The sequence below is a fragment of the Melopsittacus undulatus genome, chromosome 10, assembly GCF_012275295.1.
Source record: "Melopsittacus undulatus isolate bMelUnd1 chromosome 10, bMelUnd1.mat.Z, whole genome shotgun sequence".
NCBI classification, from domain to species: Eukaryota; Metazoa; Chordata; class Aves; order Psittaciformes; family Psittaculidae; genus Melopsittacus; species Melopsittacus undulatus.
Window position 1 is genome coordinate 31,806,839 of NC_047536.1, and position 25,990 is coordinate 31,832,828.

General features: G+C 42.4%; 2 protein-coding genes across 2 annotated transcripts; both read left to right on the forward strand.

The window, feature by feature from the left end:
- The first annotated feature begins 153 nt into the window (after positions 1–153).
- SS18L1 (SS18L1 subunit of BAF chromatin remodeling complex) lies at positions 154–17,439 on the forward strand. The gene is made up of 11 exons (XM_005146775.3): positions 154–278; positions 3,796–3,872; positions 5,184–5,268; positions 6,130–6,274; positions 9,877–10,074; positions 11,012–11,176; positions 12,097–12,198; positions 12,569–12,661; positions 13,912–14,031; positions 14,955–15,082; positions 15,285–17,439. The coding sequence occupies exons 1-11, from the start codon at positions 210–212 to the stop codon at positions 15,309–15,311; spliced, it is 1,209 nt and encodes a 402-aa protein (XP_005146832.1). The 5' UTR covers positions 154–209; the 3' UTR covers positions 15,312–17,439.
- Positions 17,440–18,374: 935 nt separating this feature from the next.
- Positions 18,375–24,585, forward strand: MTG2 (mitochondrial ribosome associated GTPase 2). Its single transcript, XM_013128460.3, has 6 exons — positions 18,375–18,607; positions 19,982–20,129; positions 20,706–20,821; positions 21,464–21,682; positions 22,913–23,051; positions 23,447–24,585. Exons 1-6 carry the CDS (start codon positions 18,431–18,433, stop codon positions 23,839–23,841), a joined length of 1,194 nt encoding a protein of 397 aa, XP_012983914.2. The 5' UTR covers positions 18,375–18,430; the 3' UTR covers positions 23,842–24,585.
- Positions 24,586–25,990: the final 1,405 nt, after the last annotated feature.

The following is a 25,990-nucleotide window of genomic DNA, read 5'->3' on the forward strand; positions in this document are numbered from 1 at the left end:
CCGGCACGGGCAGCGAGGCGAGGGCGGTGCGGGCCGGTGGCGGTGCGGTGCCGGTGGCTCTTTGCGGGGCGCAGATCGTACCATCTGCGGCGGCCCCCCCCCCTCCCCGTGCACTGCGGAGAATCCCTGCACGGCAATAGCAGCCAGATAATAACAATATTATTAGAGGCTGGAACAGATATATTATAGCCACATAAAAAAACCCCACCATGTCGGTTGCCTTTGCTTCTGCTCGCCCAAGAGGCAAAGGGGAGGTCACCCAGCAAACTATCCAGAAGGTAAAAAAAAGCATGCTTTTATACAGCGGATTTTAGCCGTTTATTCCGCCCGTGCCCCCGGAGCTAAGGAAGGAGGCGGATTGCTGGGGCGATCAGGAGAACCAGGGAATTTGCGAGGGCTGCAGAGATGGACAGCTGGAGAGAGAGGTGGGGGAAGGAGGAGGAGGAGGAGGTGGAACAAAGCAAAGGTGTTCAGATCGCTGCAAAGAGAGAGCCGGAGGAGGACTTGGGAATAAAACCGGGATGGCACGTTATCTCTGCTGCTCGTAAGGGGGAAAAGCTGCCAATAATACATTGGGAGATGGCAATGCAGTTAATGTGATTAATTTAGGACGGTGTGTCAGCTTCTGCACCCCCCGACCCCCAAATCCAACCTGAAAAATTGACTTAAAATAAAATAGTGAATTTGCAAAGGTTTTCTTTTGTATTTGGATGCGGAATGTTAATCTCTCTGAAGATAGAGGGAGCACCGCTCGCTGACACCCTTCACATACCGGTATCTGCGAGGTGTTCATGGGCATTTCGTGACAGACAAAGGTTTAGGAAAGGTTTTCTCTGGAGAGCAGCTCTCCGCATGGGTGTCATGGGGAGGCCGGAGCCGAGGGCTCCCGGCTGGGAACTTATTGTCTCCTGCTCGGCAGGGCTGCGGCAGGGACTGCGCGCACATGCCCGGCGCCCCTTCCTCCCGCAGCCGCTCACGGGCAGTGCCGAACGGGCTGGAGATGTCAGTGAGGAACGAGCGTGTTTCCACCGTGACCGCTGCTCGTCGCCCGTACTCGTGCCCTGCACGGACGGGATGCGGGTGAGAGCAGCGGTCGGAGCGAGGGGTGTGCGTGCTCGGAGTGGTCCAGCGTGAGCGGGGACCGGGGGGAAGCGCCATTGCTACCCCAGCGGTGACCGGGGTTCGGTGCCAAGTTGTGACTGATAGGGAAGACCCCAAACCCTCAGCAAAGCCTGTGACAGAGCAGAGAGGAAGGCAGAGAAACTGCCGCAAGAGAGGCTGAAGAGGGGACTTGAATCCCTGGAGGCTGTTTGGAAACTGATGCCGTTTGTGCCGCTCTCACAGCACGTGTGGGATTGCGAAGTGATTGATTTTCAACACTAAAATGTTTCTGAGTCGGTGGATGAATTTCTCTCTAACCTCCACGTTGGGTTCGTAATTCAGATACTTTGTGCTTAAACTCACGCCTGGGGCCACAGACAAAGGGCAGCCAAAGTATCTTCAGTTGGATTTTCAAACTCTTCCCTTTTGCATATTCAACTTTACGGAAGGTTCAAAATGTTCTTTCTTTACAAATAATGTGTAAAACCGTCTCATGTCTCGGGTACAGCTGCTGGGATGTGACTGCAGGACTGCTGGTCGATGTTGGGCTGTTGGCAGGGATTTCTGGAAGTGATGGTGCTGAGACTTGAAGGCACAGAAGTGGGATGGGCTTTATAGTCATGTATAGAACATGGAGCAATGAGAGAAGAGTACAGAAAAGGAGCAGATGCTGGGCTAGAAGCTTTAAAAGTATATTAAAGTGAGCTTTGTAGAACACGTACCAATGTAATTGAAAGATTCTTATTTGCATTTGTGGTATATAAGGATCTTACTTTTATTTATTAGCTCAATTTCAACAGCCTTTCAAAGCTGTTACTATTCCAGTACCAATCCTAAAATCAATTTCATATGGAGGAAATCAGAGCCTTTGGCAATAGAGCAGTGGCAGCGATGCTTTAAAACAGTTCCTCAAACAGCATTTGCAGGACAGTAAACTTAAGTTTCTTCTGTGCAGTGGAAATCAGAACTTGGTTACTGAGTTTACTCAGTTTACTGACTTAGGAAGTCAGGAAAGAGCTATTCCTGATTCCTTTATTGGTAAGGAAAATGTTTCTTAAGCTAATTGTAGAAGCATAGTCCTTTTGTGATGAAGATATCTCTAATATTGCTTGGACTCTTGCTGTTGAATACGTATCTTAACTGAATGTGAGAACGTTGTCAGTGATACCGGTTGTGGAAACTGCAAAGGACACATTTGTATTCTTTGCTGATTCAATATGCAGAGTTTCCACTGAGATGGGTGAATATTCTGCACGACAGTGAGTGCAGAGCACGAAACAAAGAGCTGCACTGGGAACCAGGCAGGAGTATTTTCCCTTCCAATTCCAGGCCCACCTTGGGTTGCCATGTGAGCATGAGCACAGGTGCAGGAGGAACACAGGTCCTCAACTCACAGGGTTCCCATGTTCCCTGTCAGTGTGTGAGGTGCAGCCTGTGGACCACAGCAGTGCCTCTGCTCCTCACCCCTCGCTGGTGAGCTCCAGGGCATCGCTGCAGTCAGTGATGGACAGAGGGGTCCAGGTTCAGCCCAACTTGCAAAGTACAGGCGAGCACCAGGAGCAGCTGGGCTCTCTTAATGCAGTGATTGAGAGTGCATCGGAAAGACTCATTTTCCTATAATCTAACTCTTTGCATGCAAATGGGTCAAGAACTGGTTCTGATCAGAACATGTACCTACACGGATTAATTCACATTGTCAAAACCATCTTATTCTTTCCTCGGGAGTTCTTCTGTCCTGATGACACTGTGGGTCAAAAGCTCAATCTTGCAAGCACTTAACAGCACTGGTACCTACAATCTGTATTACATAGTTTTTGCCAGAGGCAAGTCTAAATTTGTGAATACTGTTGCTATTTTCCCATTCACTCACCCTCAGAAAGCTCCCACATCCACAGGAAAGCTGTGGGAAAGAGGAAAACGGTTGGAGTTGAAATCTGAAAGCAAATGAAAGGGTATTTTAAGCTTATAACTGTATTATAAGTTCATTAAATAAAGGTCAGTGGTCATTCTGTCCAGAGGCTCCAATCCTCTTGGAACAAGTCAGTCACTAGAATTTATTGCATGAAGCTAAGCTAGCAGCCACTGATAAACATAAATTAAGTGATATATAACTACTTTGTGTTTTCATTGTAAGTCCTCCCTGCATTAGGACCGAATTGAACCCCACAGGACATGTTGGGATGTAGTTGTCTTAAATGTGGTTTCGGTGGATCCAGTAATGCATATTTGACACTTCCTCAGTCTGCACATGGTAGTCCCATGCAGGAAAAGTAGTGGGTTCAAACTGCTTGAAAGTGTTTCTCACTTGAAAGTAGACATGTCAGCAAAATCTGCAGGTTTGGAAAGGGTGAGTGATGGTTTAGAATGAGGCAGAGGTGTTTCATAGCGAAAGCGTTTTCCTTCTTCAGCATGGAAATCCATCTGCCAGGGAAGGAGCAATAAAGGTAAGCCCCTTAACTCTTCTGTGTTGGGTATTTCAACCTTTGAGGGGAAGTGTTCATAAATGAATGATTTGGAAAGCACAACCTTGTGCCTCAATAAAATCATGGGCAGGAACTTTATAACATCCCAAGGCAACCGAACTGACAAACCACCACCCACTGCCATGAAAGGTGACTGCGGGGCAGCACAAACCCACAGGACATCAGTATGGTTCTCATAGTAATGTGTTTTGATCATATTTCTTTTATGCAGATGCTAGATGAAAATCACCACCTAATACAATGTATTATGGATTATCAGAGCAAGGGGAAAACTGCAGAGTGTACTCAGTGAGTATTACGAGTTTTGGAGCATGTTAGAACTTTGGGTGTATTTTTTTGTCAGGAACAGTCCTATGAACAGTTCTGATCACTGAGAATACTTGGGCTCTTTGTTTAGATTCACTTGTATTTATGAATGGATATTGTTCTTGGAAGGGAGGGCTTTTTCTGAAGGATTTGATTATTTAGTATTTACAGGATTTTTAGCTGGTCATTTATTATAATAATTATAAAAATGATGGTTAATGGACCACTTGCTCTATGCAGATTTGTTAAGTAAATTTATATATGCAACATATTATTTCATTAAATAAAGTAGAATCATGTATAAAGTTAATACATTTTTGTCAGAAAGTAATTCAGTGTTAAAGATCAGCCATGTGGTTACCTGTGGTTAAAACTATGTGCATGTAGAAATCCCAGTTTGTATCACTGCTTACTATTCCTAATCTTGAAAGCAAAATACCTGTAGTATTTCTGTTTAGTAGATATAGCCTTTAGGTGCTAAATCTCAGCCAGAAGAGCAGCCAATCTGCCCACAGAAGGTTAAGTCATGGGGCTGTACTTTCAAGCTACTTGTCTAAGAAAGACCCTTTCACTAAGAAGTCGTGTCTCTGTTCTAGCTTCACCTTTCCATTCTTCCCCACTTCCCAGCCATTTTCCTCATATCAGAAGAAAACTCATGCTAAAAAAGGCATTTTCATTCTTGGAACCCTCCTCCCTGTTTCCCAAGGTTTGACTCCTCACTTTGCTCAGTGGCACAGCTCTTAGTTTGCTTTCGGGTGCCCTTCTGTTCTTTACTCTGAGCTTTTCCAGTTCATGGAGAACTGTGAAGAAGCAGCAATGGTTGAGGTGGTGCTTACTTGAGTAAACACTCCAGTTGGAGCACTCTTGAAAAAAACCCTTGTTCTTCCCAGCAGAGCACAGAGGTTTTGGGTTTTGGAGTTCTGGGATTTCATTGCTCCTAATTGCCTTGTTAAATGGAGGAAGTGGCCAATTGTTAGAGCAGCTGCCCCAGTGTCAGTACTCAGAGACTGAGGTCCCAGCTTCACAATTCACTCAAAGTGCTTTCAATGGAGAGTGTTTTACCTCTCCCCTCCTCCAGGTTTACCCATTTGTAGAAGAGGTGATGAAGACACTGATGCTTGATGAAAAGCAGGACAGCACAGATCTAGCTCATTACTGTAGCTATTTATTAGGACTGATAAAAAGTGGGATAATGTAATTTAACATCAGTTGTAAATGGCACCAAAAAAAAGAAGTTTGGAATTTTCTGTAATGTTAACCCTTTCCAAATGAGCTTTACTCCTTATTCTGTAGATACCAACAAATCTTGCACAGAAACCTGGTTTACTTGGCAACAATAGCAGATTCTAACCAGAATATGCAGTCCTTACTTCCTGCAGTAAGTACCAGTCTACCATCAGATACGGTTACTATGACAGAGGGAAATGTTCTTTGATTCTGTTACTGATCCATGTCAATAAGCCTTTTATTTAGTGTTTCTCCAGCTACAAGTTTTGCAGTGGTCGAGTAGACCCCGAAACAAATCCAAAGTTACTTTTAGTGTGTTTAAAACACATTCTTTGGGATATTTGTATTAATCTCTGTCTCCATAACTGAAGTTCTGCATACTATAAATGGTGCAGTGGTGTAGGTCTGAACAGCCTCTATGTGTTCCAGGTTCATTATTCTTATTCTTATTGTATTCTTTACTCACGAAAAAAAAAGCCACTGTTTTATGTGAAAAAATCTAATTCAGCATTTGGGCATCAGTTTGTCTTTAAACATTGTGTTATTCTGGCTAACTGGATTGATTCTGGAGGTGTAACTCCAAATACAGCACAGCTTTATGCTTGACAAAGGTCAGCTTGTCAGCACGCTTCTGTATCGTTATTGCTAATGCATCTCACCTCTGCAGTGATGTTCTGACCAGCACAAAATGAAATCCATGTCCCTACCAATCCAAACCAGTCTATGATTCTATGATAAGTACAGGAGAATGGGCACAGAAGCCAGACTCTGTTATAAGCACGGTTTTAGGATTGTCCCTGGGCTGCCTGCTGGCTTCTCTGTGTCATGCTGAATGTCATTCACACATAGTAGTCAGATGAAGAAAGGTTTATGCAAGGAAGCCCAGAAAGTGAAAGAAACACATATTTAATTAAGGCAGTTTTTAGTCATAGTCAGGCTAATTTGGGGCTATTATTTTTTCTCTAATTAAAAACCTAACCAAACATTTGCTTCTCCTCCCTGTTATTTGCAGCCACCAACGCAAAACATAAACTTGGGCCCAGGAGGAATGACTCAGAGTGCATCCAACCAATCTCTCCATTCACAGAGCAATCTCAGTGATGCAATCGGGACGGGCCTTCCTCCTTCCTCCCTCATGCAGAGTCAGATTAGCAATGGTGAGCTTTGGTCCCCTTTGTGCTGCTTTGCTGTTGCTTGGCAACAAAATCATTAATGCAGAATATACTTACAGAGCTGTAAAAGATCTCTCCTAACTCACCTTTCAGGCATATGGGGGTTTCAGGCACATGCTGAAAGCATCACAAAATGGCTACAGTCAATAATGATGCTGGCTTCTGCAAGGATTCCAGTCTGCTTTGTGTTTCTATAGGGGAAATTAAAACCATCTTTTTAATGAAATGCCTAATGAAAATCACCAAGTAAAGATGCATCCAAGTTTTTAGTCAGAAAAATGATATCTTGTGGTATTTTTCTCTTGAAAGTGGGGGGTTGGCCAGGGTGAGATGGAATTGCTTGCATGACTAACCACACAACCAAGCCTTTAGATTGCAAAGACCTTCCAGGATACGTGCCCTCCTAACAATAACTTGCTATTGCTTTGTCCTCTATAGAAGCTTGCAGAGATTGTACTACATAGCCAAAGAGTTTGCACAGGCATTTCACATGAATAATATACTCTGGTCTATTGTGTTTGTTTGTGGAACTGAAACTAATCAAAAGACAAACCCATTGTTTTTACTCTGCATTTTATAGTATGAATATATGTATTTTGCAGTTCCTAGTGTTTTATGCAGTTCTTGTTTCTGTGGGTCTTTCCCAGAGTGGCAGAGAGAAAAACCAGTTTCTATGAACAGAAATATCTGATTGTAAAATCACCTTGGAAGGGGGACTCGAGAGCAGATGCAAGCCATGAAATGACTTCTGAGTTCTTAAAAACCCATTTGTGGTCAAGCTGATAGTACCTGTTAAACTAATGGATGAGGTGCCTACTTTAAACAGTTCCAGCTTGTCAAGTGAACTTAGGGAATTTATCTGGGCCTTCTTTTTTTGAGAGATTTATTACCTAGTATAAGTACCATAATAAGCCAGTCAAACATTGGTTTATGTTACGAAGAATCTACATTTTCAGTGTTATTGCTGCTGGTTTTTCTTATGTGCTCCCCAGTTCTTTATAGTCATTTAGGGCTGGTTGAAAGAACCAGCCTCAGAACAGAAGCAGCCAGGGCAGTTTACCTCTTGTTGCAGGTTTACATCACATTGCCCCAGCCTGATACTAAAACCCAGGCTGAGTTGTGGGGGGGTCTCAGGGTAGTTCATTCTCTGCCTGGTCACGGAGACTCCGTCACTTGTGTAGTGGCAGCTGTTCTATCACAGACATACCAGCCCTGGGAAGCAGATGAGGACACAGCTACAGTTCAGAAGGGAGGTGTAAGTGAGGATGTAGGAGCTTGCCCCTTCTGAGTAGCCTGGGTAACAGCAGCAGTGCTGGCATGTGCTCTGCTGTGAGAACAGGGCCCTCACACCCTTGGGCTCGGGGCCACTCCCTTGGGTTGCCAGTCTCTAATGCTACTGCCTCTGTGCCAGCTAGAGTGGAGTCAGCACAGTGCTGATGCATGACACAGCATTCCTGAGGTTGACTTTGGGACTGAGCGATTCTTTCACATTGGTCAACAACTGTTGGACAGCATTTGGGGGAAAATAGGAATAAATATGCAGAAATAATTCCAATATAGGGCTCTAGCACTTGTGGCAATTTCTCATCTAATAGCAGTAGAGATGAAAGTCTGCCATGAACACGTACAGCGCTGTAAGAGGGGGAAGAGAAGGGAGGAAGCCACAGAAGCTGCTTTATTGCCCTCAGTCAGGCCTGGACAGGAACCACCTCTGCACACACGGTAGCTAGGTCGATTGTAATGATCATTCTGTCAATGGGGACAAGCTAAAAAGCAACTCACCAGGATTTCAAGTACACCCCAAGTCAGTGATTCTTCCTGCCACAGCCCTGCAGGCAAAGCCATTCGATTCAATGAACCAGCAGTGAAATGCAGCTGCCTCCAGACAGAGTTGGGCTCAATTGAGAACTTCAGCTGTTCAGAAATCAGGAATGAAGCCTTCCAAAATAAACCCCAATTGCCCTAGATCCATGATAGTACGAAAGAGGTTCAGTGCTTTGTATCTATCCTACTGTTGTGGTGTTTTTACTTGCACACTTTTGGTCATGCTTTCCTATTTTCCCTCACAATCACAAATTAGCCAAAACCTTTTGGGTTTTATTGCTCTAAAGGCCAAGATTCCCTAAGTTTTCCCATGCACATAGGTCAAGGTTTACCAATGCTTGCTTCACTCCATCTCTCACACAAAGCAACTCTAGCTCAGGTCAAACACCATGTGGCTTTGTGTTGCACAAGCAGAAGTAGAAGCTCTACAAGACATACAAAATCTGGAGCAAAACAGAAGCTAGAGCTTGACCTGGTTCCACTGGTCTCAGTAGAGCTGTCTGTCTTATGTTGAAAATGCTGCTTGTGTCTCTCCACAAGAGGAAAATACAATAACCTACAGCAAATTTGCCCGTTTTGATGTCCATACAAACCATTCAGAGTAATTAATGAGGTCTGTACTGAGAGAATGAAACACATTTTTCAGAGGCTGTAGATACACTAGATAACTGTGAATTAAGATATCAGAATCTAACACTAGAACATGACTGTCTCTTCTTGGGATTCTGCATGTCTTCCATTCTACCTGCACTAACTTAGACTGACAACAATATAGTTGAATTTAGATAGACAACAATACACACTATCACATTTTAGAGAGTAACAGTGCACCATGAAAACAACTCCCCAGAACTCATTCACAAAAGCATTTACAGCAACAAACAACACAAAATAAGAACCAGATTTCCCCGTTTTAGTTACCCAACAACAGGACTTTTAAAAATAAGCATACTTCCAAGTAAAGAGAATGATAAACTGAGGACATAACTGGAGCAGTCTGATGGTTCCATACAATGAATAACTGGAGCAGTCTGATGGTTCCATACAATGAATAACTGGAGCAGTCTGATGGTTCCATACAATGAATAACTGGAGCAGTCTGATGGTTCCATACAATGAATAACTGGAGCAGTCTGATGGTTCCATACAATGATGCTGGAAAGGGAATACTGTAACGACAGGGATTATTCTGGTGACTTGGGAAATTAATCTTCTGAAAGTCTGTGGTACTTCCAGTCAAACTTCAGGGCAGGGAGAGACAGGTTTGTACTCAGAGGACAGGGTCCCTCATCACTTCCTGCTCCCCAGCTAAGAGGGTTGGCTGGTGATGGAGCAACTGGACAGAAGCAACAACATGCAAAGTGTTTCTCAGCCACTCCTGTGCCTTCCCATTGTCACTATCTGTGTGAAGGAGGAGTCAACAGCAGGACAGGAGGAAGGAAAGGATAGATTTCAGAGGGCTGGGATGTATCCAGAGTCCAGGTGTTTTCTAAGTATCTGCAATTACTGGTTTAGGGCATTGCTGCTGGGTTTGGTCCTCCTATCTGCAGTTCTGCACTGGATTTGGCTGCCAGGAGAAGGAGGATCACTAACTGTGCAGTTTTATTGTCTGTAGATAACAGGGAATTTTAATAACAAGGAGTTTTTTCTTTGGTTTTGCCTTATCAGAAGGTATTTCAGAAAGGGCCTGAGGGCTTTAATGCTCACTGTACATTGCCAATAATAGCACAGATTATTCTTGTTGCTCTCTCTAATTTTTCTAGGTCCTAATCACGTGTCTATGCAGCAGTCAGGCCAGAACACCATGCCCACGACCTCTCTGAGTATGACTGTCAGCAGTCATGGAACTGGGCCTGGTTATAGCCATACAGTGCCTGCATCTCAGAATGTGCCAATGCAAGGCCAGGGGTCAATAGGCAATTATGTCTCTCGAACAAACATCAACATGCAGTCTAATCCAGGTAAACTCCCTCTTCCTCCTTCTGGGCCAACTTGACTTTTCAGTGACCTCAGAGCTTCACCACACTGGAATTTGTTCTGTATATGTTTTCTGTACAGGGTGACAAACATCCAAGAGGAAAAGACAGCTTTAATGTCTCTGAATTGCTGGGTGTCAGGCACCAGCACATGTCAGAGCTTTAACTCACACTGACCTGCTATGGTTAGCAGGGAACTGGGGGAAAGAGGGTGCCCTGGAAGTGCAGCAGCACTATCCCATAGCCCCTGGCAGCGAATCCCACAACTGTGGATCTGAGAAGCCCCTTAATCCTATCTGAAAAGCCTGCCAAAGAGTGTATCACATTTACCGTTTGTACATTATGACCCCTTTTTTGTTACTTTCTCACTGCTTTCAGGGCATAGGGAGACCAGCAGACAACTCAGAATGAACCTCTTAATCTGTAATAAGTGTTTGCTGCTCAGGATTGAGTGGCATGTCCAATGCTTAAGAATTCTTTCTGACAATAAGAAATGTAGAGATCAAATAAGTCCTGGAATGTCAGTTTATTTAAACTGTATGATCATCACCTATATAGTAAGATGGAAGTAGAAGAAAGAGTTGATCAGAAAAGAAATGCAGCAAGGAATTAGTTAGGAGGTAGCATCAGTTCTTATTTCTTTCTTTAATCCTACAGTAATAATGAGTATATTCTTTTAAATAAACTAATAATAACCAAAGCTAGATGTATTTTTAAATACCTGACTGGAGCAAATGGCAAGAACTGACCATGTAATGACATCCTTTCTGGATTACAGTGCAGAAGAGTTAAATACATCCAGTAGGAAAACATCTGCCCCTGTGGATGCATGTTAGTGGAAGGTTTTTAACTTGCTTCTGAAGAGACTAGGGAGACAACTGTCACATCCCTTTAGAAACGGTATTCTCCATGTGCATTGTAGTGTCCATGATGCACCAGCAAGCAGCAACGTCGCATTACAACTCGGCACAAGGAGGGAGCCAGCACTACCAGGGGCAATCCTCCATTGCCATGATGAGTCAGAGCAACCAAGGCAACAGCATGATGGGTCAGCGGCCGATGGGCCCCTACCGAGCTTCCCAGCAAGGTAAACTCTATTACTGGGTTATTGATAGAGTTATTACTACACTGATGATATTCAGTGTATCCTGTGGGGTAGGAAAGGCACCAGGATTTCCAAGTCACATTTCCGAATAGGGAATCCCATCCAGGAACACAGGAAATCTCAGATGGTGGAAGTATGATGCCAATCAGATGAACTGGAATCTATTTTCAAGATGTATCTATTTAATTATTTCAGGTCTTTAGAAAACATAATTCTGTCTAAAAGGGATCATATATCGCTAAAGAAAAGATGAACAATTTGATGTACAGCTCCCTCCAGCCACTGGGAATCTTGTCAGTTCTTTCAAATGGTATTGGATCAGCCATAACGTGGCACATTAACAAGGACACATTTCTGCAAAGAAGACATAGTTTGCCAGCAATTAGTACAAAAAATTAGGCCAAGGAAAGGAAAACCCCAGAGGATAACTGCCATGCTCTAAGGCCTCTCTGGAAAAAGTTCTAAGAGGTAATAAAGCTGCTAGACTGATTCTAACATAAAGTGAATTTTGCTAAGAAACAAATTACTACGTTAATTCAAATCTATTTAATCCTGTTTTTCTCGAGCATGGAATACATTCCTGTGCTTTCTAATAACAACAATTAGTAGATGAAATGAAGCCATTCCTATTGCCGCAGAAGTGAGCGGGTTTAGGATGTGGTACTGACCATTGCGTGACTTCCATTTCAAGCAGCTTTTTTGGCAAATACAAATTCATTTCCTTTTTCTAATGAGCGTTAACATCTTTACAACTGCTCTGAACATACTCTGCTTGTTCACTTCTCCAGTTGTAAACACTGTTTTCTGTATTAAGAATAGAAAAGAAGAGATAAGATAGATAAGAACATCTCTTAGGAGTCCCCGGACTCACTCAGTTTGCTCTCTGTGTCTTTGCCTTGCAGGTTCCTCACAGCAGTACATGGGTCAGGAAGAATATTACAGTGAACAGTACAGCCATGGACAAGGCTCATCAGAACCTATGAATCAGCAATACTACCCAGATGGTAACTCCTCTGAGCTGTAGTACCATGACTGCCACATCCTAGGACGTGGCAAGCCCATTATGATTCATTCCCAAGTGAAATGCTAGAAAATTCTAGTCCCAGAGCATGGCAGCCTGGTGCACAGACAGACACATCAGTGCACCCTGCTATCCAAGCTGCTTCAGAAGCAGCATGAAGCCAAGTTTGGATTAGTAAATGTAAGAGATTTACCCATAGATGGGACTTTTCTTCCCACACATTTGACCTCCTACCTATGGAGTCTCTATTTCTTCTCAGCCTCATCTTTGCACAGCTTTATGATACATCATTCAACAATATATGTGTAGTTCTATTAACAGCGTGTCTGATAAATCTTTGCAATTCTTTGTAGGACATGGTGACTATGCCTATCAGCAGTCATCCTATACTGAGCAGAGCTATGACAGGTCATTTGACGATTCTACACAACACTATTACGAAGGAGGTAGGAAAATATATTGCCAATCTTTGTAAAGCAAGCTCTAATCCCCTAAAATACTAGTGAAATGCTTATGAAAATGTAAAATAGGACCTGCAATTTCTGCATCACTAACTGCTGTTCCTTAAGGAGTCTCCAGGAAATGGAGTTTAGGTATATATAGCATTTTTTATACCAGGAGTACATCAGACTGTTCACATGTTGGTGCCTGTGTTGTGGGGCAGTCACGCTGTGCAGTTGTGTGGGATCACCAACAACTTGTGTGTAGCCTCATATTCATTACCAAAATGATCCTTGTTTGTAGCTGAGCAAGGTGGAATTAGAGCTACGGATACTGACCTTTCCTTGCAGTAAAAGACTTCCAGGATATTGGTATCCTTCTTCCTTACATTAACAAACATTTTATATAATGTGAATAAAAATGGTTGTATTAAAGTAAATGGTTATGCTGACAAAGATAAAATGCAGCTAGAAATGGGGTCAGAACTGGAAAAAACTGGCAGTCATAAATCGAAATTTCCCTGCAGTAAGAAAGCCCAGTGGTTAATTCCAGCCATCTGGTTTTAATCTTACTTAATTCACCTTACAAATGGTGAAGAACAATGGGTTAAATGAAACTAGTCTTTGAAAATCTATCCTATGAGTTTACAATTGTACCACTAAAACCTCTCAACAGTAGTACATCATCAATTCAGTGATACTGTTAAGATATCTGAACTCTAAGTTAGCTGCAAAATGTTATCTTAATTATGATACAGTGAGCAGGCATTTAGGAAAAGCAGTGCTGTCTGGGTAGTCTCTGTGCATTTGGTTGTTTCACGATACGGCAAATGGAGTTTTTATCAGAGGTATTTTAAAACATACCAGTAACAATGTGATAAGTGGTCTTTTGGGGTATGGGAATAAGCATCAGTATCTATGAGAAAATGCAGTGGGAGGGTGGCTTCTTGAGAAACCAGCTCTTTACCTTGGCTCCCTTATCTTTGGGACTCTGTGGGTTACTTCTGGGGTAAACAAAATCCTTTGAGAAACAGGTTCTTTGTCTGTATAGTGATGGATACAAACAAACAGCTCTCTCCTGTTCAAATGAACTAAAACTCACTAAAGAAATAAACAGGAAAAATGCAATCAGCTCTTTCATTTTGTCTGAGTTCCAGGCCAAGGCTACTTCTGCCTTTGTCTTCCTCATGACTCGCATGTACAACAAAACACCCGTCTCACCTATAACCTGACTCTTTCAATGTTTCCCTCTTTAGGAAATTCCCAGTACAGCCAGCAGCAGGCAGGATACCAGCAAGGAGCTGCACAACAGCAAACATACTCCCAGCAGCAATACCCAAACCAACAAAGTTACCCAGGACAGCAGCAAGGATACGGTAAGCAGTCACTGACTGCCCAGCTGTTTGCAGTACTTCATCCTGACACATCCTAAACTAACATATGCTGAAAACTGTTTCCTTGATTAACCTTGGGTATTGCATGTGAAGGGATTCTGGGCAGTATCATACATTAGTATAGCACCACATTCCATGAATCCATCCTGAATCCCTCTCTTTTGAAAGAAAGCTAGAAAATACCAGTTTGCCTCATGTTGTCTTCTTGTTAAGTGTGGGCAGGAGGACACTGCCTGGATTCTCAGGCCTCCTGCACATCTCAGTTATGCAGCTGAGAGGATGAAATAACAGCAACAGTCTGGAAAGTCACTGCTCCCTCACTTAGAATCATTCTTGCAGCATGAAGGGGGTTTTATTCCTTAGTGAGGGACTGATGTGAAAGGAGAAGAGAGCCTTGAGCATGCAGTGGACACTGGTGTGGGGCTTTCAAACCCTTCATGTCACCAGTGGCAGAGCTCACCACTGTCATCAAAAGGATCTGAGTTTGATGTCTTTGAGCTTTCTGATCAGTTAGAGGCATCTTGTATGTATCCTCAGTCTTCATCAGAAAGAAACCATTAGCTTATTTAGTACAATATAACCAAATGTAAACATCAGGCTATTCAGTACAAAACCAAGGTCCAGAGAGATCAGAATAATCTAAATCCCATCTTTGAGGCAGGGGATTTCTGGTGGCTCTCCCAGATGTGATGGGACTTGACTCTGAATATTCAATGTTAACCAAACTGGGACTAGATCATTATTATTACTAACACTTTCTAGTGTAAAGCCAGAGGGGAGGTCCAGGCAAAATCTACTCATAGTTCATACTCACAGAGCTTACTTTGTTACCATGATATGTTACATTCTGTTAAGCACAAGCACTCCCCCTCAAGCCTTAGTAGCAGCTTTCGCTGTCTTCTCAGGTCCTGCACAAGGAGCCTCTTCACAGTATTCCAGCTACCAACAGGGACAGGGGCAGCAATACGGGAGTTACAGAGCTTCCCAGACCGGCCCATCTGCTCAGCAACAGAGGCCTTATGGCTATGAGCAGGTAAATCTTCTAAATCTCTGCTATGAAAAAGCAGATGTAGCTGCTAGCTCCACTGTAAACCTATGTGATCATTTGGTACAGGCATATTGGTGATACTTCAGTGGGTCTTTCAAAATTCATAGACCAAAAGAAATTGCCTAACTCACTATTTGTAAATCTCTGATATTTTATTCTCCAACGCTTTTATTTCTCTTTTTTATAGGGACAATATGGAAATTACCAGCAATAAAAGAGCATGTTCCTGTGTCAGATTCATTTCAATAGTATCTCCATCTTTTGAACTGGATGTACAGGCAGTTTTGATTAATTGTAATATGTTGGTTACCCCTTAGCACAAAGCAGCGTCTGTATGTGAACAGTGTTCATTTCATGCTGGATATGAAGCAGTGCACTACTGGTAACACGACAGTGCTTTAATGGTTTGATATTTGGTGCTGTGTATAGTACTGTATGTTGATACAATGCAGAAGTTTTTCATTTACCCCCCTCCCTAGCCCCATTCTTGATGTTTCCAAATAGCTTTAGGATCATTTGATCACAGTTGTGCCCCATTCTGGAGAACAGACAGGTTATTCTGCAGTCTGGCTCAATACGGAGCCATTCAGTCATGTCTCAGTACAGGGAGTATCCTGTGGCAGGTTATTGATCTTTTTCTAACTGAATGCATTGAAGATTACCTGCTGGCCTCTGAAATCCAAGGCTCTTTACTTCCTAAAAATAAAGGTATGGCTACATTCCTTATGTGAAGACAGTTCTATACTATATGATAAAATTAACTGCAACTTCTGTAACACCTGCCCAAGTCTTACAATTAGGTAATCTGCTAAGTCCACATTTCTGTTGTAAAAGGTACAGAAAGAGGATCCAAGCCTATATTCAAGGAAACCTTAATCACTAGAGGCACCTCTTCTATATCTATGTAAACTAAGGTATTTCTACTGTGGAAAGGAAAACAGAAGGGAGCTCCAAGATCTGCAGCGTCAGCCTCCTAGACGTCAGTATTGCTTCATATTGTGCTTAGCTAAGAAAAACATCTGGCAAAACTCCAGTCTTAAGTATACCACTCCAAATTCTGTAACTCCCGTATCCATTTTCATGCCAAATTTTGCAAGCAGGTGGCTGGCATCCTTCTTCAGTTCCGATTCTTCCATTGCCCTTGCGCAGATTTTCCAGCAAGTATGACCATAAATATTGTCCCATGATTTGGTCTGTTGTTCTTACAGTTCACCATCAGTTTTTATTTTCCTCTGATATTTTGACAGAAATAGTTCAAAAGTAAAAGAAAAAAAAATCCATCTTTGTAGCAAATAAGCAGCTGAATGCAGCTTTAATTGTGAATCAGTATTATGCATGTAGAGAGGGGAACTATTAATGGGGTCAACCAGCGAGAGAATATCTATAGAGGGAGAATTTAGGAATAAAGACTAGTGGTATGTAAAAGCCAGTATGGACAATGTGAGTCACTTCTAGGCAGTTTTATACGTTCTTATGAAGTGTTGATAAAAAGCACTTATAAAGTGCTAATACAAGTGCTGAAGGAAATACCATGGCCAAACTTCTCTGCTGCAGAAGGCCAGGATGACCACACTATGTGAGCAACTTTAATATGAGATTAACTGCAAATTTACAATATAAATACACCCTCTGTAGGTTGTTCTCCTTTTCTTTACCTGAACTGGTGTATTTATAGGATTTCAGTTTGGGGTTAGAAAAACCAAGACCACAAGGAAAAGAAGAGATCTCCCAATTCACTGCTTTTTATTTTTCTCTGTAAAGTCTTTAACTGGACAACTAAAGAGTTTACTATTAAATGCTGTCCAAGCACGGCCCATGCTACATTAATAGTTTTAATTACTGATTAAATAGTGGGTCCTCATTTCTCTCATCTTTCCTGCTGGTGTTTTCATACAAACAGCAAGGAACAGCAAGGAAGATTGCTTTCTTTACCATGTTGATATTACAGGTAGCCAGAAGAATGCAATATTGCTCTTTGCCAGCTTGGAAATATGCCTTTTATGTGGGTTTTTGAAAGTGCTGAAATACTGTTGAGAGAATATGAACACCACTTCAAATGAAACAGCAACATTACATCAATCTGAAATGTCTTACATTAAGAACTCCGTGAATGTTGTGTATATAATGTACTTGAAAGAGCACTTTGGAAATAGTTTGTACATTTATTTCCTAATTTATACATGATTTTTGGTGTTAATATTTTTATTGTTAATAACAAAATGTTTATTTAATGTGTTGTCCATTTTTATGTATTAATGTGGAAACAAAGTGATGCCAGCATTTGGACTTCTTCCATTAACTGTATCATTTTCTGGTTTGTAATACAGAATGCTTGAAAACTGTTTAGGTTAAATATTATCTGAGAATGAAGTTGGTGGTACTTTTCTTAACGGCACAGAGTTTTGAATGGAAACAACAGATACAGGGAAGTTCTTTTGAGCTGCACCTTCTCCCCTACTCCTCTGATATAACTTCATGGATGATTATAGATGACAAATTCACATTATTTGATATGTGAAGATCAGATGTTCTGTGTGTGCCGAGTGGATGTGAGCAATTCATAGAATGGTTTGTGTTGAAGGGACCTTAAAGCTCCTCCAGCTCCAACTCCTGCCACGGGCAGGGACCCCTTCCACTGGAGCAGCTGCTCCAAGCCCCTGTGTCCAACCTGGCCTTGAGCACTGCCAGGGATGGGGCAGCCACAGCTTCTCTGGGCACCCTGTGCCAGCGCCTCAGCACCCTCACAGGGAACAGCTTCTGCCTAAGAGCTCATCTCAGACTCCCCTCGGGCAGGTTCAAGCCATTCCCCTTGCCCCGTCACTCCACAGCTCACCTCACAGGCAGGCCGGAGCAGGGGCACTGTGCCTCGGTGACCGATGGTGCCGGAGGACTCCTCAAGCCCCACGGGCGGCCCCTGCACACGCGTTACTGCCGCTGCCCGCTCCGGGCTCGCCGAGGCAACAGCGACTTCTAGCGCCGTAAGACGGCGGCGAGCAGGGCACCCATGGAGGGAAGGGATCCCAACCCCGGGCCTCGCAGCGCTGTGGCCGGTGGGAGCACGGCGGGAGGAGGCTTTCACCTCACGGGTGCCTGAAGGGAAGCCGAGGGCTGTGGGGGGGAAGCGGCGGAGGAGCGGTCAGCGGCCATGGCTGCGCCTTCCCGTTCTCTCCCCACAGCAGCTCTACTGCGCCTGCGTGCGGCCGTGGGGCGGGCCGGGCCCTCAGCGGCGGGCGGGCCCTCAGGGCTGTCCCTGCGGCTGCCGGAGCTGTTCCGCCCCGTTCTCTTCCGTTCCGTCCGGTCCGGTCCCGTTCCGTCCCGTCCCGGATCCCAGCCATGCTGGCGCGGTGCTGGGCCGTGCTGGGCAGCCGGCCGCTGTGGAAGCCAGTCCTCCTCCTCAGCCCGGTGCCGCTCCCGGCGGGAGGCCGGCCGGTGTCTTTCTCCACAACGTGCGTGAGGTGCTCGAAGAACAGGCGGCTGAGGCAAAAACGAATCATTTCGGAGAGGAAACTGGTAAGTCCTGAGGGGAGCCGGTTGTTTAGTTTGCAGTGTGTGCACAGGTCGGGGAAGCAGAAAGCCTGACACAGCTTTAAAGCTAAAAGACTCTTCTGTGCCTCACGCATAGCAGTCAGTGCCAAACACGCAGCGCTTTATGTCAGAGACACGGCAGGCCCCGGAATGTTTCTCTTCGTGTTCGTTTTCTAATTAAGCATCTATGGAAAATCTTGTTTTGTAAAGCTTTTCCTCTGCACTTCCCATTTCAAGCACGAGTTTCCTGTCTCGCCGTGTGGTGGTGCCAAATGCTTTTATAAAAGGCTTTTTAAGACATCACCCGTCCCAGTATAACTGATTATCCATAGTTAAGGGGTTTTATTCAGGTACTTACCTGGTCTCATAACATGAAGACGATTTTTCCTCCCTCAAATACTCTTTGGCCTATTTAAAACGACCCTTATTGCACATTCTCATTATGAAGCCCCTTAGTAATGGGCAGAATTTGGATGTTACCGCAGTCAAGGTCATAGTATCTCTTTTCATCCCCATCGTAAGCAATTTCACCTGCCCATATGCATGTAGTTGTCTAATGTTTTCCATTGAGGATATCAGCCTGATTCCTGGGGATAGGTCAGTATCATCAAACCTATTTTGCTGACAGAAAAGCTGAAACATAGTGCAGTGTAATTAGTCAAATCTTCAGTTAATGTTGGAAATAGCGCTAAGATATAGAATTCTCTTTATATATTCTTAGCAACTAGTTGGGCATAAATTAAGATTTCCTCTGCTTGTGTTTACAGTTGCTCTTTATTATTTGTCTTTAATACTTTTCTTGGTTGTTACAAGATTTAAGCTTGCTTTAATTTCATAACCTGGTGTAGAAAGCAGTGAATCAGTCAGAATATCCCTCCCACACATGCACTATGTCCCTTACACAAATTTCACTTCAATTTAAAGAAGTAAAAAGTTCATGTATACATTTTTGCTTGTTTTCATGAGTTACTGAGTGATTTTTATTTATAGTGTGGTCCCTTCCTTGAGCTACTTGTCAGCATTATATGACTGTATTAACAGGATGCTTTCCCTGTTGTTAGTTCCCTTAATGTGAATTTTATACCTCTGATATCTGAGCTGCTGCATTGGTTATATCAGCATAGCCTCAGGCATGTACTTTTAAAGGGGTTCTTAAAAATACTTTAAAATTTAAATCCTTTTTTCTTAGTATGCTCTATTGATCTGTGAATAGCAGCAGAGTTCCAGTTTCTCTTGGGCTTTTTTTTACTGTTGAATGGCCCCCATCATGACTCAGAACAGCAGGTCTGAATGTTACTGAGTTATGCAGAACATTAACTTCTTAGGAGATGACTCTGATAAACTGTACTTCTCTTCCAGACACGCTACTTTGTGGATCACCGGAAAGTGCGTGTGGTTGGAGGACAAGGAGGAGGAGGACGACATTCTTTTTATAGTGAACCCAGAAAAATATTTGGAGGTCCTGATGGTGGAAACGGAGGTGATGGAGGTCACGTCATTTTGAAAGGTAAAACTTAGTAAATGTGTTTTGTTTCGTGTTGTCTTATCCCTTAACACACCCCCACTGCTCCAGCAAAAACAACCCTGCAGGTATGGTAAATGTCAACAAAGTGAAAATGGGTGTTTCTGTATAAGATGTTTTTGGTTTTTAAGCGTTGTCCTGAGCTGTGGTAACAGGGACATAAATGCCTTAGAAAGCATTTTGAAATAGTCAAATTATTTTGCAGACATTTTGGTGGTTGGTGCCTGATTATGCTATAATAAAGCTGGGATCTGATCAAATTTTAAGATGGATAAAGCTGCTTCTGCCACTGCCTTGCTGCAAAATCTCTAACATGAATTTTAGAGCATTTTGCAATGGTTGATTTTTTGAATGACCACTTAATAAAGTGCCTGGTTAATAAACAAATAATAAAGCCAGTTAAACTTCATCATAACTTTCATTAATATTAGTAGTTCACTCATATGTTGAGACAGTAAATAGGATATTCATTCATGCAATATTCTAAAGGGAAAGAACATTCAAGAGGTTGCTCTTCTGTGCCTGTTCTGCTGTTTAAAATATGTGTATTTTGCTTTGCAGCTGACCAGCAAATGAAATCGCTTTCTTCAGTCCTCCCCTTCTATCAGGGTTTCCATGGAGAGAGAGGAGGAATTAAAAACTGTTATGGAGCTAACGGTGCATATTTGTATGTTAAAGTAAGTAAATGAAGTTTAAACACGTGCTGTTGTGTTAACTTTGTGTTAACATTGCTGGTTTTCAAGGTTATTGTGAGAGAATCTCATGTGTTTTTGCAGGGAGCTGTGTGTGCTGTGTCTGCTAAGACAGGGCTGGTTGGCACACAGGCAGATCAAGCTGCTTGTAAAGGTGTTTGTAAAAATAAGACTCCTTTGAAAGATACATCTGGCCAAAACAGATACTGTCCTGATTTGCTCTACTTCTGTAGGTCATATGCCGAAAGGAGTCATAACACAGAACTTCTTCAACAGGAGCAGAATTTTTCTTTCATACTTTTTTTCTCCAGCATGCCTGTTTTGATTATGAGAAGCAGTATGTTTCTCAGCTCACTACTGTGCTTAGGCTCCTTTTCTCTCCTTTCTTGAAAGAAAGAGGGTTATGGTTCAGTTAACACTTGAATGGACTGCAGATGTCTCGCCAGTGCTGTTTGGGTTCAGAAGGTGTCCTGTGAAATCCGCTTCTCTTTCTGTATTTCTCATCTTGAGAATATGAAGGGATGGTTTTCAACAAATCTGAAGTCAGCTGATAAGGGATCTGCTGAAGACAGTTCTGCTGCAGACTTCAAGTTCAGTTTAACACTTGGCAACTCTCTTCTCTTTAAGGTACCTGTAGGTACACTGGTTAAGGAGGATGGGAAAGTTGTGGCTGACCTCACTGAACATGGAGAAGAGTATGTTGCAGCTTATGGAGGAGCTGGAGGGAAAGGTAATCGCTTTTTTCTTTCCAATGAAAACCGAGCTCCAACAACATTTACTCCAGGAGAACCAGGGCAGGAAAGGGTCCTCCATCTGGAACTAAAGACAACAGCTCATGCAGGACTGGTGAGTGTCGCTGTTGGTTCTTCAACTTTCTTACCGTTGTAGGATGACACTTGACTGACTGAAGAGAGAATGTTTGATAAGGTTTTTGTAAGTCACTTGGTTTGCTTGTTTAGAGATGCAACTTGGTGCTTTCTTGCTGTTGCTTGGTAGAAGGGTGTCCAGAGTGATTTGCAGAGCTGTCACTCTCTTGATCCTTGATGACATCCTACTTCTACTCAAATCAAAACTATATATAGGAAAGCAGTGTGTGAGATTGATCAATGATTAACAGACTTGATGCTGGTGTGCAGGAGGCTTTGCCTGATGATTCTGTAGGTAACAGCACAGTATAGAGAGTTCTTCTAAATTAGTTTCTGCTTTCTTGTTTGGTTTTTTTTTAAACCAAAAGTGATAAATTTCAAATCCTCTTCTGTTTCATCCTGATGTTTTCTCTTTACAGATATTTCATGTTTTACTTTGTTAGTTCCAGGGTTAGCATACTCTGAAATAAAATACACTATTTAGACATGAATACAAAGTCAATTTAGGGTTTATGCAGTTTTCCTATCTAAGCATGTAAATGTTTTAAGGCCAGCTGGTAAAGCTGTTAAAATGATGCTTTGCTGCATAACAGCAGTTCAACAACTGCAGAATAACTCTCTGGTCTAGCAGAATTTTGTGAATTTATTTAGAGACTAAGAAAAGAGTTGGCATTGGTGGATCAATATGTGTAATTCTCTGACTGGTTGGACACATGGAAATTCTTGCCTCCTACCTGGAAGGCCAGGTTTCAATTTAATTCTTTGATGTTGAGTCTGAAGAGCTGTGAAATCCCAAACTTGTATCTTACTTATAGGCCAAACTGAGTCAAGGAGAAAGCCAGTTCTGAATTCTTGTGGAAAATAATAAATAGGAATTAGAAAACACAGATAAGATGGGAAGAGCTGGATGAAGTGTCATAACATTGTTTTGGGGTGAAAGAGCCCTCTTGGTTCTGGACAAAGTAAATACTTAAGATGGCATAGAGAGAGTTAAGGGGATCTTTCACATGTTCATGAGAAAGTGTATTTATTCATAAATCAGGATTTAGGAACAACAAAACATGAAAACCAGGACACTTTTGAGAGCTAAGTGTGCAAAATTAATGTTATGTTCATCCTGGAAAAACCTTGCCACATCTGTAGAAGCTTTCAGTTGGTTTTTATCAGGATTAGCCCAGAACTGTGGCTTTAATAAGTGTTTGTGTTCCAGGTGGGCTTTCCCAATGCTGGTAAATCTTCACTCTTGAGAGCAATTTCCCGTGCCAGGCCAGCAGTGGCTGCCTATCCCTTCACAACCCTCAACCCTCACGTTGGCATCGTCCACTATCACGACTATGAGCAAGTAGCAGGTCAGAACTGTAGTAGACTGTGTGTACCTTAATAGCAATTTGTGTCACTGGGGTTGTTCTTTGCAGTACTGCAGAAGTAAGTTTAGTAGTTCTGTAGAATTCTTGTTGGTTCTAAGGAACTTAAAACAATACTGAAAAGCCATTTCACATTCACTTATATGTGCCCTTAATAGCAAACTAGCAATGTGTGTTCTTTCTTCTCTGGAATGAACTGAATTTAGGTGTTTTAAAAGATAAGAGCAGCTAAAGTTATTGTGAGGTGTTGTGCATTGAGATGTAATTCTAGGAGTCCTTGTACTGGCCAGTAAAGAACTGGCTTGGGATTTCTTTTTGTTTGATCTTTTGTTCTTGTTGTTGGATATGTTGGATTCACTGTGGAATTTCTCTCATTGTAGTTGCTGACATCCCTGGCCTAATAAGAGGTGCTCATCAAAACAGGGGTCTCGGGATGGCCTTCCTAAGGCATATTGAACGCTGCCGCTTTCTCTTATATGTGGTGGATCTCTCTGTGTCTCAGCCATGGATTCAGCTGGAAGACTTAAAATATGAACTGGAACAATATCAAAAAGGATTGTCTGAGAGGCCTTGTGTTGTTATTGGGAATAAGATTGACCTTGCAGAGTCCAGGATCAATCTGCCACTCCTTAAAGAACACATAGATGACCGGGTCATTGCGTTGTCTGCATTGACAGGAGACAACCTAGAGGAACTGTTGTTCTGTTTGAGAGAACTGTATGATGCTTATGTGAAGACAGAACAATCACAAGGGGAAACCCCAGTCAAGTGGTAGGAACCAGAACTGAGAACTGTACTGGAAGGAGGAAAAAACCACTATAATTTGATTAGTGTGCATCTGTGGAGTTTGGGTTTCTTAAGTGCAAGGACACAGCATCTGGAGTTGTTCTGGGCTGTTGCATTGGGAAAATGTTTGTTTGTTCCCCTTTGAGATGTCTCTGGTGTTTTACAACATTTGATAACTGTGATCATGTTGGGTGTTGAATTGGAAACGTGGATCCCATTTGGCATTGGATGGTTAAGTATGGCATGAAGAGAGTGCTGTCTAGTAGAAGCAACTGAAGCTCAGGATCTGCAGGAGCTGCTGCCTTGCTTTCTGGATCAGAGTGAAGTGGCTTCTCCTTTTCACTAACCAAAAAGTCTGAAATAAAAATCAGGTGGTCCCATTACCACTTTCAGTCATTTTCTCTTAAACTCTTCTCCTGTTCTGTTCTGTGTTCTCAGAGGAGGTGCAGCTGCTCTGTGTCTTAGGGAGGAGAAGTGTGAAATGGTTCCAATTAATCATTAAAATTATTTCCTCCTTAGTATGAATAATTAACTGTCTTTAAATGCTGGTAGCAGCTTCTTGGCTCTGTAAACTAACCAGGGACAGTCACTTGAGACTCACTTCTGAGTTCTCCAGTTTCTTTTTCTTCCAGATTCCTCAAGGAATCTCAAGCAGTGTTCTAAGAAATAGGCTTAAATATCCCAAATTGATATTGACAAATATCCCAAAGTTCTCTGCTTCCCCTTTCTCTCCTTCCCCCCCCCCCCCCCCCCCCCCCCGTTTTTTACTATGTTGTTTTGTGGGCAGTGTTCTTAAATGTTGGGTTTTAGGAATTTAGAAATCTCTGTTTAGTACAGTGAGTCTTTGCCCTCTCCTCATGCAAAAAAAAGAGCTGCTTCTATATACTCTCATTATGTTTTGTGTAAAATATCATCTTTATAGTGAAAAGCCAATATTTATCAAAGCTTTTTCATAAGGGGCCCTGACAGACTTGTGAACTGCTGAGACACAAATACTGAAGTAGTCAAGAGAAACAATTGTTCTTGAGCTTTTATATGTTTCTTGATTTTTAAAGCAGTTTAACTTTGCCTTCCACACCAGGAGTCTGGAATTACAGACCTTGCAGGTGTTTTGTCACATTAATGAAGTATAAAGTAAACTCATCAACACCATCATAAAATAGAAAGAGGTTTGTGAGCTTGGCTTTGGGATTTGTTTTTCAGGAAATACAATAGTTTTAAGGATAGTCTGGTACATAATAAAACATGCACCTGTCCCTTATCTTTGATAGAGTTTTGTTGGCTTGCAAATAAGGATTTCATTATGTTTAAACTACAATTGTCTATTTTCTACTGTATCAGGAGTAGTGGGAATTACCGGGTGGGTTTAAAGACGAAATCTACTGTAGTCTGTAGCTTCTTTCTGCACACTGCAGTGAAGGGGCGAATTCTCTCTGCTTCTACCACTTTGCACACTTTGATTTCTTCTGGTACCCTAATGCTTCTGAATGGTGCATCCTTCACAGACTGTCTTTCTGGATTCCATGAACAATGGGCTTTTCCCCTGCCTGCCTCTGGCTGGGAAGGGGCAGTGTTGTTCCATCTCCGAATTAAAGCTCAGCCCGCACTCTCCTGCTGTATGAGCGTTGGGATCAGCTCTGTGATTATGATTATGAATTAGAGCTCACTTTGCCTGTGTAAGAAAGAAGGTGCATAACCCTTCTTTTTCTTAAGAGCAGCAGAGTTTTATTCTGAAAAAGCACAAGGTTGATTGAAATACCTGAATTATTAAACAAAAACATGGACAAGAAAGGCCATTGCCTCTCCTAAATTCACATTCTGAGTATTTCTGTCTGTGATCAGGTATGGAAAGTAATCTATGCATTATAAGCAGTGATGTTGATATAAGCACAATCAGAAAAAAATGGAAACTAATATTAAATCCCAAAGTCATTCTTATGTTTTGTTTCATACTTGCTGCATTCTTGGGATTTACCAAACAGAATTATGTAGAAGCTAAAATTCGGTTCTGTCCTGTTTGGTTTTGTGCAGCATTTTTAGGCTTTACTGTTGTTTTTTCCTTCTATAGCTACATGTTTGTCAGTCACAGTTAATAAAACTAAGAGAAGATGGCCTGAACACAAAAGCTGGTGCAGGTT